The sequence below is a fragment of the Diadema setosum genome, chromosome 4 (assembly GCF_964275005.1).
Source record: "Diadema setosum chromosome 4, eeDiaSeto1, whole genome shotgun sequence".
In the NCBI taxonomy this organism is placed as follows: domain Eukaryota; kingdom Metazoa; phylum Echinodermata; class Echinoidea; order Diadematoida; family Diadematidae; genus Diadema; species Diadema setosum.
Window position 1 is genome coordinate 25,914,231 of NC_092688.1, and position 11,939 is coordinate 25,926,169.

An 11,939-nucleotide genomic window follows, 5' to 3' on the forward strand; every position below is an offset into this window, starting at 1 on the left:
AAAAAATGTAACTCTTTGGTCCAGAAGCGCCGACTGCTGCGACTGTGTGAGAACAGCTGTGAGAACCAGTCATTAGAAAGGAGAACAAAATGTGTGTAACTGCATTTTACATGAACCCAGATTCCAAGGGTGGCTTCAGGTTTATCATAGCATTCAACAGGGACGAACTTTTCAACCGTCCTACGAAAACTGCAGATTTCTGGGCTGAAAATCCTGATGTCATAAGCAGTAAGTGAACAGGTCTGTGTGTAGTCCCATATACTGAAAATGATGTCACGTGAAATTAGTTATACTGAGCTGAGCTGTGCTGTGAGACCTGAGTAAATTTAATTTTACACGCTCTTTAATTACAGTAAATTTATAGCAGTAAAGAACCTAAGGTTAGACTAATTTACTTAACTTAGAGCATGTGTGTGACCCAACATCATGCCAGGAGAATTGCTTCTTATCACGCTTATCAAGGGCATATTGATTCATTGAAGTGTAAATTTTATTCTGAGTTACTTTAGAATGCAATAAAATATTTCATTGATTTTTAATCTCATTCATGACACTCTTTTTGAGGGGAAAGAAGATTGTTATTTGTGTCTCTTTTCTGGCTTGGTTGTTTTCAAAGGTCAGCAGCGAAATGTATGACATTTCATGGGCTCACACAAATCATTCATCATGTTTCTTTCACCTTTGTATTCCAGGTGTTGATATGACCACAGGGAAAGAGGGTGGAACATGGCTGGGTATGAGCAAGAAAGGGAGGCTCGCATTCATTCTCAACATTTTTTCTCCTGATGGGATCAGGGAAGATGCCAAAGGCAGAGGTAGGTACAGTTCCCCAAGTCAGAATTTGGGGATTACTATCCTTTTTGGACAATGTATTGGTGTAATGCTCAGGGAAGGAGAAATTATTATAAACTAGGCCTATGTCAAGTTTTTGTACATTCATTCATGATATAATGCAAACCTGACTGGATGCTTGAGTTGTTTTTGTCCAAGGGTTCAATCAAACTCTGTCCTAGAACACTTACTTTCTTCTGTGATATAAGCTGCTGGTTTAAAACCAACTACCTTTTCCCATTCATGGATTGTGTGGTGTTGTTGTTTTTTGTTATTTTTAGGGGGTCGTTTGTTTGTTTTTGCTTTTGTTCTTATTTTTTAAGGGCATTTCTGCAGTGGATCCATTGTCTTGGTTCAATAATATCGATGTTGATGAGATGACATGTTATTGTTACTTTTCTTTCTCCAAATTAACAACAAAATGCCAAACTCAATTTTACAGGATGAACTTGAAGAAATGAGAGGACAATGTTTTGATTTGAGGTACGTGTACTTGTACTGTTCACATATCTGCATGAACCAATGATATATGAGCAGAGAGTGTTATTTTTCTTGACATGGTTTCACCCATAAATAGGCAATGGTACTCAGGGCTTTTTTCTTCTCAATATTTAACATTAATCCTAAAGTATCAAATAGATGAATCTAGTTTGTGTGTTGCATCTTTGCTTCTTGAAGACACTTGCAACATGGCAGTTCCTACAACTGTCATTCTAATAGCCTTTGCACACAACTCATTTCTTTGTTTTTTTCGTGCCTCCATCATGTATTTTACAGGAGCACTCGTGTCAAACTTTCTTACTGGGGAGATGACAGCCAAAGATTACCTCACGGAGCTGGTTCCTGATGGAGAGAACTACAATGGCTTCAATCTATTTGCGGTTGATCTTAAGTAGGTCATCTTTGTCATGTTATGTGTGTGTCAGTAGTAAAATGTGTTGTATGTGAAATGTCTGCCAAATTATGTCACTCAAATGCTGATACAGACCAGGAGTCACAAGTTTTACAGAGCAAAGAGTGAATGCAGGAATGATTTTTTCTGGTCTCGCATTGCAATTTGCTATGCATTTTATACCTTTTGTATCATTTATATCTTTTGTGTAGCAGTTTTCTTCCGACAAAGTGTATTGGATACCATTTGAAATATTATTTTTCAGTTGAAATTGCTAATCAAATTCAAGTTGGAAAATTATTCCTTGGAATGGCATGTTTAGCATGGACATTATTTCTCCCAGCAGCATTAGATATTTCTGCAATGTTAAAAGAATTAATACACAATAATTATTAGAAATGAATATGTAAGTGCATAATATTCTCTATCTGTTGAATTTCTTCCTGATACTGAACATCCCTGTGATTATGTTGTAGTAATAGGTGTCTAGTTAAACCTTCACAGCCATATTTCAGAAATATAATTGCAATTGTTGCAGTACCAGTAGTTGAAGGTGATGTGTAGGAATAAGAGAAATACACACAGCTGAGCAGTTGTTGCCTCGCCAAAATCATAAATGTTTCAGTTATCAATACTAAATTGCTGTAGGGAAATGTCCATGAAAATTCAAAGTTTGCTGGAAAATCTTTGTGGAGACTTCACAGCAGCCTGGGCACTGGCTAGTGGTAAAGCAAGTTCACATTAAGCAATGGTCTCTGATGACCTCTGAACCAATGACTTGTCAAAAAGATGGATAGATCTTTCAATTTGAAGAGCACTTGAAAACTGCCAAGTGAACAATTTTGGTAAAGTGGTTAAAAGAATACACATTCGCCTGTGTGTTTTGAAAAGCACCTACATGTAGTTAATTCATGAATGTTCATAACAGAGTTTTCATGAAGACTTTATTGAGTTTTCATATACAAGCCAAGTTTTTCAGTTACAAGTCAACTTCAAGAGAAGGGCTGCAAGGCCTTTTTTTTATCTACACATACTCAGATTCTGTGAACTGGCTCGGAGGGGCAGGGGAAGTAGCGCCCTCTAGGGCCAAAGTAAGTGGCAGCTGTAAAAGGGGTGCATTAGGAGAGGTACCCGTTTCACGCTGATGATGTGCACTTCATAAGCTAAAAGTAAACTGCACATTGGCTTCAATGTTGTCAGGCTTACTGGGGGTTGGGGGGGGGGGGAGGCCAGGGGGCTTGGCCTACATGCTCAAAATTTGCTCTCTTTTTTTTTCTTTTTTTTTTTAGTTTTTGCCATTTTCTTATTCTTTTTGCAAACAGGTGGCTCTACACTATTCTGACAAAAGTTGGCAGGAATTCTCACTTTGGAGGGGATTATACGGGTGTAGTTTTGTCTCCATTTTATTTTATTTTATTTTATGATGATAGCATGCCCAGGGGGCCGGTAGGGTGGTGCCAAAATTCACAAAATTAGGAGGGTTTTGCCAAAATGGCCTGCAGTGATCCCCGAATCTCAAATTTTGTTGTGATAGCCTGGCTCAGGTAGAGAGCACCATGAAGGTGAGATGTGCTGCTCAGGTGAGCACCCATCTCCCTGGGCCCTTATTTTGCTATGGTATTAAAGATGCATTGTAAATTGCATACATCAGAAAAGAAAAAAAAAAAACATTTGATACAGATGGCCACTAGCATCCTTAGACTTTGAGCTCTGCTCTTGGGTGTCTTGCTTTTATAGAGTGAAATCCTTGCATGGCACCTTCTCAAGTCTACTCCTGCAAACTTTAAGTTTAACAAAAATTAGGTCAAAACTATTGAAGTGAGTTGACATGTTTTTCATGGTTGAGTTTTTTTATTCTTGATGGAGTAGAAGCACTGACCAGATTTGAATTGTTTTCATTATTGTCAACATGTGGATAGAAATGTTCTGGTCAGAATATAGAGATTCAAATGATTGCATGCTTTTATTTTAGAGCTGATATCACATCAAGCAACAAACAAAAACAAAGGCCAATTCTACATTACATAGTGGTACCTTTTTTTTTTTTTTTTAATGTAACTGATTTTGTAGAAGTGTTGTCATTTTTGTACTTCTTGACATGTTTCATCAACAGATCAGGTGAAGTTGGATACTACAGTAATAAGTCAGCCAGTCCTCCACAGATTCTTCAACCAGGTAAGTGAGGAATGGGGCTTCACCATGACCGAGACACCTCCAATTACAAAAGTTTGGTTTCAGTCTGATTAATCCTACAAGATAGACAAATCTGATAGGTCAGAATTTGGTTTCAGTGCTGTACTGGCAAGTCAAGTGAGAGCACGTTTTCTTTCTAAATTGGCATACAGTGTATATTTTTGCGTGGGGTGACACTATGATGTGAAACAGCTCCATTGTTGCCCATGATGTTGGTGTTGTTGTGAAAGAAATGTCTGATCAATGTGCTACAGTGTATTCCTCACCATGTTCAGTTACCTTAGATAGCAGGTGAAAAAAAAAAAAACTGTTGTTGTTGACTTAGAGAGAGAGAGCAATGGAATCTTGATGTAGCATACTTACTTTGCAAATATATTTTATGTTAACAGTGATGATTGTTGTTATATTGATATCATCATTTTCAGTATTACTACTGTAAGTACATGTATCACTATTATCAGCAGCATTCTCAGTACTATTTTTACCATCATTAACATAAAAAATATTTATCTGTAAATTCCTATTTCCAACACATACAATTACTGTCCAAAACTTATGTTCACAGTGATACTCCTATGCCATCAGATATGCAGTGAAAGGAGAAAGAAAAAAAAAAGAAGTCAGCACAGTGTCTATGGTTTCTTGAAGCTTGACTGACTTCCTGTTTTCTGTATTGTCTTGTTCAATGGAGCAGATATTAGCATTTAAATCTTTGTGCATTTCTGCAGTTTTCCGTGTCGTAAACGGCTAACAGGAAAATTTGAATACAACTTGGTGATGCATGTGACCATGCATCACCAAGCCAATAAAAAGTTGTACGACCTAATTTTCTGTGAGGACTCAAAAGCCGGTGAAATGGGTCAACTTAGTCAATTTTTAAGGGGTTTCTTATTTGCTGAAAGAGCAATTCTGTTTGAAATATATGATTCTAAATTTTGGGATAACAAAAGGAATGAGACATTTGCCTTTTTGCGTTTTTTTAGAATACTTTTTCATTTTGAAGCAGACTTTTTCAGATTTATGAACTCAGAGCTTGAGACACCCTTGAATAGACCCTTGACTTCAAAGCCTCTTTGTTTTTTTTTCAGTGCGCACTTTTCCAGAGTGTGTATGTTCTTTGATTATTCCAGTGGGCTAGGAGAGTACTGAATTGTACCCAATTGTATAGCATTTGAAACTTACAGTCTGCTCTTTCGGAATCTATTCTTCACTTTAAAAAAAATATGATGTCTGTCAACATTTAGGTGGTTTTGCAGTGCGTGATCACATAATGATGATGATGATGAGGATTATTTATAAAGCATACTTTCCTTCAGTTCTTGTTGAGGGCCAAAATAATGTGCTGGCTTTGTTTCCTACCTAGGCGTATATGGGGTCTCCAACTCCACCATCGAAAAGCCATGGCCCAAGGCGAGCCACCTCAAAGGCAGCCTGGAGGACTTCTTGGCAAACTCATCTGAGGGTGATGCTGAGGGTGTGGCAGAGAAGCTTCACCAAGCTCTCCGGCAAACCACGCTGTGAGTTCCCTTATTAGCATGATTATTTGGGGGTTTTATTGATTCAAATCAATTAATGGCATATTTTCTTGTTCGGAACAAAATGTCGCGGACAAGTTTCATCGAAAAAACAATGAAAAACACGAAGTCGAAAAAACAAAGAAATACATAAGAAATTCAAAAAAACAATTGAATATTTAATACTGAATACGCAATTTTTTTCTCTTATATTTGCTCAGGACACTAAGAAGAATATTTACACAAAAAATGTGCCCATTTTGAGCTTTATTTAGTGATTTGTACCAAATTGTCTGATTTCATGCATCATTATGCATAAATTAGCATAATTTAGCATAAATGATATTTTTTTTTAATTTAACTTCGTGCTACCGTAGATTGCGTCATAGGCAATGTGTGTGCCAATTTTCATCACGATTGCGCGGTCGACGGCCGAGATCTGGAGGGGGGCCTGGGAGGCTCCCCCCCCCCCCCCGTACTATTTCATAAGTGTTTTCTTGGTATCTCGCAAAATGTTAAAAGCCCAATTCTCATCTCCACCAATACTGTACCATCCCTTTAAAGGAGACCTCCGGATGATTTTCAGATTTTCAGATTTTAACAAATGTAAAGTAATTGTACTGAGGACAGAGTTTAAGAATTTATGATAATTGGGACAAAGAAGAAGAATGTTTTCGAAATTTATAACAAATTGCAATGAACAAGGATGATGACATGGCAGGGTCACCATGAGAATGCAGGAGTTGGGGCTCAAGGAAGCAGAACAAAATGAGAAGGCATGCATGGTCTATACACAGGTGAACTCGCAAGCAAGTGGTATTGTAAAGGAATTACACTGCTACATTTCTGAAATATGTGAGCCTCCTATGTCATCATCCTTGTTTAGAGTAATTATTTTGTCAAAGGTTTTTCAAAGTATTATTTATCTGGTCAAGAACCACTGTGACAATAAATTCCACAAATCGATACATGGAGCTGTTGATTTATGTTCTACATGATGTGAAATTATGAAAAACATCTGGAATGCCCCTTTAATGAGCAGTCTGCCAGTGAGAGCACTTTCTGCCTGGCACATTTTTATGGCAACAAGCTACCACTGGTTGTGGAGAGTTTACAGTTCTTGCAACAACTCTTGACTTTCACATTTCCATCAAAGCTTACTTCTGCAGAAAGGAATGAACAATGCAAACAAAATTCATCTGGTCTGTGTCGATTGATGCCTTGAGCACTTATGATAGATAGGCCCCTCAAAAAAAGAAAGGAAGAATGAAACATTACTATTGTAGTCATTGAATGAATAACCAAATTGTATGCTTATATAGAGTTATTCCACAAATATAAGCAAGTTTTCAATGTGTCATTTACATGTGGGTATTTTGAAACCATTTATTGTATCGTTACTGATACGTATGTGGTTTTCAACATTCTCTTTGTGAAGTTAACAGGACTAGGAGGTTGATAATTTGCATATATAAAGAGGGCCGTACAGGTTTGCTTTCATTTGCATGTAATCGTCCCATATTCTCAGAATTAGTAGTAAAAGAAAAAAATGCAGATTGAACTTTTGAATTGATTGAATCTGATTTGGCCATATTTCTGTGGGAAATATCCTTGGCTTGTTAGTGAGAGATACATATAGAGTTCCTAGAAGGGTTTGGCCAAAAGTGACTGTGGTAAAATTTGTGTTGTTCCCTGCATTTGGCATTTGTTCTCCAACAAAGCTGGTTTTTATTTTTGTTTTTGATTTTTTCTGTGCAGATTGAATGGGGAGGAATTCTCTTACAAGCCTGGCATGACCATTGAGGAAATGAGGGCTGTCCTTCCACAAATGCTCCATGTCAAGTCTCCGTTCTACGGCACAAGGTCAGTTTGTCACTTATGAGGAATTTGGAGACCCACAACTACAAGAAGATATTCGCAGGAAGCCAGGGGAGATTGATTACATAATGAGAGGGAAGTGGGGTGTAGTTCAGGGAATCTGAGCACTTCGTAAACTGATTTAGTCTCTCATCGATTGTCTTACTTCTAAGGTTAATCATAAACTGATGCTTTTTATAAGACACATGTTCGTTTAATCTGACAGCAAGAAGGTCACTATCAAGGTACTGTATACGCCAAATATTTTGTGAGGTTTTTATTTTTGCGAATTTCATGAGTCAGGTGCTATTCGCGAAATTAAATACATGCGAAAATATTGACTCTGATCATGCTATGAATGTAACACACGATCGCGAATTTACCACTCACAAAATCATCGGGAAGTTTTGATTTGTGAAACTTAAGACTCGCTAAATATATGGCATATACAGTAGATGTTTTATGGCCATTTCTGCTGTCCTTTCCTTTTACTGTCGGAACGTTGCTAGAATGTTGCAACAAATGTTTATGAAATGACCTTTTTCCTGTTTGGTCTCATTCACAGAAGTGAAATGGCATTGGGATCAATGTGCAAAATGTAAAACACAAAAGATTGTTTTTTTTTCTCTGGGTTTGCATAGTTCTGGTAATGTTCTGTCTTCTATTCTATAAGACAGTATACTGTATTTCGCCGCTGTCACTATGTGATTTCAGTTAATGTACTGTGTATGATATAATCGTTTACTTTGAAAATGACATTGGGTCGCCAAACACTTGATATTTTTCAATGTTGTCACTAAATGTACTGAATAGGTATTCAAACTTCATGCTTGCCAATTACATACATTGCACGATTTGCTCCAGTTATTTCAAACATAAAAATCTACATTTAACAGCTATTGTAACTACAGTGTACATTACAAAAAGAAAGCTAGCTGCCAGTTCAGCACAATTAAGAGAAAATGAACCATGAAATTAACATAGTCAAGCGTGCAGGTAATTGAGCATACTAGTATAACTAAAATATGGCCAAGTCAACATGCCACAGTGATGTGCTGCTTAGTAACTATGTAACTTCAACATATTCTTAGGCTTTGAATCCAAGCACTAAGTAGATGAGATATCAAATCTTCAATTTGTAAACATCCATTAAATGCCATATCTTGAGTGTTTTGATGTTGTTGTTTTTTGGCAGTTTTCTTAGCTTTGATATCTCTGGCTTTATCTGGGTAATGTGTGAGAGATCAAATGTCATTGTTAGTTAAACTTTGGCAAAAAAGAGAAAATGCAAGATTTGTAGCTGTATTGTTGTGAGTCCTCGAAGAAATACAGTGTGGCTGATGACTTTAAATGTATCCTTCCTCATACCAGCTCATGCTGTACTGTTCATTCATTTTTTTTTTCTGCTCGGTTAAACAGGACAAGCACCGTGATTGTTGTGGGTGCCAAGGGAGACGTACTTTACTCTGAAAAGTCGATCGAGGAGCCTGTGGATGGTTTGAACCCAAGATGGACTTCCAAGACTCACAAATTTCAACTCTCATGCAGCCTCTGACAGCTTTACTCACCTAGCTATTAAATGAAAGGGGCATTCGAGAACAAAGTGAACAATGAATATGATACATGATTTGCAAGTGTAATTATGGAATATATATTACATTTATTCAACCAGAGATGCAATGAATGCTTTTCATCAACCATGACTGAGGAGAAATTTTGGATTTGCTTTACTACAGAGCAGGTGGACTACATATGGCTCTGTGACTTGACTTCTGAAATGCTTCATTCTACAAAATTCTTCTCCAGAGATGTGGAGTTTAGGAGAATCCGATCGATTCTGATGGCCAGCATGAGTTGGACCGGGCCAGTTCTTGGTCAAGTTCAAAAGCTGGTCCATTTATGCAGGCATCCACATTCAACTCTGTGTCATTCACAGGAGCAGTTTAGGTACCTCATAAATGCAGAAACTCATTCCATTGCACATTCGTCGTGCAGCAAGGAGTTCTCTGTCAGCGATGACTCTCATTCTCTTCCAGTCCCAGAGAGTAAAACATATGAAAGAGAAGAGATTAGAAGTAGGATTGTTTTAGTATGAGATCATGATTGATAGATTATAAGGTCAACAAGTTTTGAAGACTGCTGAAATTCACCACACTAGCATATCGCTGTTGGGCGACTAAACCTTGTATCTCAAATATGTCAATTGTCCAAGAGAGCGAAACAACAATTCAGCCGAAGCACGATAACAAATTCATGGAATCACCTCTCCATTGATATGCCATGGTGGCTTCATTTTTATAAGACAGCTAGGATATGGACAGGATACCACTTGACAGGTTATCTGACGATTAAACAAAAAAGAAATGACTTTCACCCAAAATTTGAGATGCAAGGTGTTGCCACTCAATTGACAATATGGTACTGTAGCTTTGCATTATATGACATACATGTACCAGTAGTCGCTCTCTTGATTTGTTAACCAGTCTGTAAAGAGAGTTCTGGAGCCTGTCTTATAAAGACTTGTGATAGAAATCAATCACAAGTTTTTTGTGTGCTGCAATGTAAGTTGCGATTGATTTTGGGACTTGTGATTGATTTGAAGGCTTTATAAGACGGGGCTCAGGTCTTGTACTTTCAATGTAGATACAACATCCGATTGAACATTTCAGATTGAAGTTTAGAAATATTATGTACAAGATTGTTGTTGAATACAGTATTACAGAAAGGATTCTAAGAACTCTATCATTTACATGATGTTTGACCATATTGTGCAATCATTCCTGCCATGATTTTGAATGTAGTCCCACTCTGGCATATTCATGTATGCTCTTTACATTATTAGTCCAGAGAACTGCAAACATTGTGAAATATAGTTATCATAAATAATCACCTTGTTATAAAAATGACTGGAAAATGTGAGATTGATTATGGTTCTTTCAGACCCCATAGAGTGTGGTCTTACTTTCACTCTGCTCTCATCATGTTTGTAGCTGACCATCAGTGAATGATGTTGGTCAAATAGTTCTCCCCTCCCCCCCCCCCCCCCTCTTCATGTATATAGATTTGGTCTGCCAGGAATGTTATGCTTCATTTTGTGTCACCAAATTGATGCAAGCAATACATGTAGATTGTTCCCAGAGTGTGCAACGGGTGACTGAATCATTGGATCCATTTTCTTTAAGCAGTTGAAGACGTATCATGAGGATACCATGTACAATTTGTAATGGGAAGGTTGGCCTGACTGGGATATAGACTTGTATTCTGGAATCCCCATTGTGAATTGTGTACAGCTTTATCACTGTTCTCTGATCTCTGTGCACATAGACATACAACCAAAGAATCTTGACTGGAGTCGAGTGTTGTTAGTGCGAGTACACTTTGATACACATATTCGCTGACAGGCAGTTCTATCTAGCAGGTCTGCGTTAGTGTTAGTTTTCATAGATACTGCCATGGGCAGCCAATGAAGAATGCTTCAATCAGGCAAACACTCCCTGCACCTCTCCCCGCGCTTTCGGATCTTGAACAATAGCCAATCAGCACTGGTGTGTGAACTGTTTAAACCTGTGGTAACTGTCACCCGACCTTTCCTAGCCAGCCTCCCTTTAACACGGTCTCCCTATTATCTGGACGAGATGTCACTGTGATTTTTATTTTTTTCAATCTAATAATTACAGGGGAAAGGGGAATTTCAAACTCAAAATTCCTACACAGACTCTCATGAATTGCATCGCGTTTCCAACATAAATAACATACAAATTTTATCTAAATAACATGCATTCAGACATTCACTACCCCCCAAAAACAGCAAAATCATGGACAGAAAGCTTTTCATTGTTAAAATCAGGGCACCCCACACAATACAGGTGATTAATTATTGAGCAAATTATCAGAAAATTCTGAATGCAGACCAGCTGACAAGAACATGACATGTTCACACGACATTGATACATGTACATGTAGCTACTACCATTGGGTAGGCAGCTGCGTGTATTAAACATTGACTCTCCCATATCTGGCCCTTATAAATGCGGCCGAGCGCGGTCCCGACATGTCCGGATAGGAGAGGTACGTGGTTACACAGACTTCCAGGGCAAAACATCTGCTCAAATAATGTCTATCTAATATCTAAATGAGATTCCCTAATTGTATCTTATTTCATGTGTTTGTTTTTGTGTTTTTTTTCACTGAAACTGAAATACCTCTTCATGAACACTTCATTGTATGTATTGGTTTATATTGTACAGTGGAAAAAAAAATTACGTATATATATATATATATATATATATATATATATATATATATACACAGTGTTATACATGTACCATGTATATATATATATATATATATATATATATATAATTATATTTATGAAACTCTGTGACTAAGTATGTAATGTGATAACTAGATCAAATTGACCATTTTTCCTTGGTATTGAAGGTGAATAAAATGGCAATGTATGAAACAGCTCAGTGCATCTCTGTGATATGCTTGACATATGAAGTTGAAGTATTTTGCTGAAGCCTTGCATTTAAGGGCTTTGATTTTTTACAAGTTTACTTTGCTCTGTGAAGTGTAAGATGGTTAAAGCAAATAGGTACAGTGTATAAGGCTTGATAAAAAAACAAAATTAAAAACTGTTTTTGTGTCTG

The 11,939-nt window shown here is 37.3% G+C and overlaps 1 protein-coding gene across 2 annotated transcripts; it reads left to right on the forward strand.

Moving 5' to 3' along the window:
• Window positions 1-58: 58 nt before the first annotated feature.
• LOC140227046 (transport and Golgi organization protein 2 homolog) lies at window positions 59-11,527 on the forward strand. 2 transcript variants are annotated; one of them, XM_072307476.1, is made up of 7 exons: window positions 59-228; window positions 693-815; window positions 1,609-1,723; window positions 3,837-3,898; window positions 5,280-5,433; window positions 7,189-7,293; window positions 8,707-11,527. In XM_072307476.1, exons 1-7 carry the CDS (start codon window positions 90-92, stop codon window positions 8,840-8,842), a joined length of 834 nt encoding a protein of 277 aa, XP_072163577.1. In that variant the 5' UTR covers window positions 59-89; the 3' UTR covers window positions 8,843-11,527. The 2 variants fall into 2 exon arrangements, with proteins under 2 accessions (XP_072163577.1, XP_072163578.1); XM_072307477.1 differs by having other exon boundaries at window positions 131-240.
• Window positions 11,528-11,939: the final 412 nt, after the last annotated feature.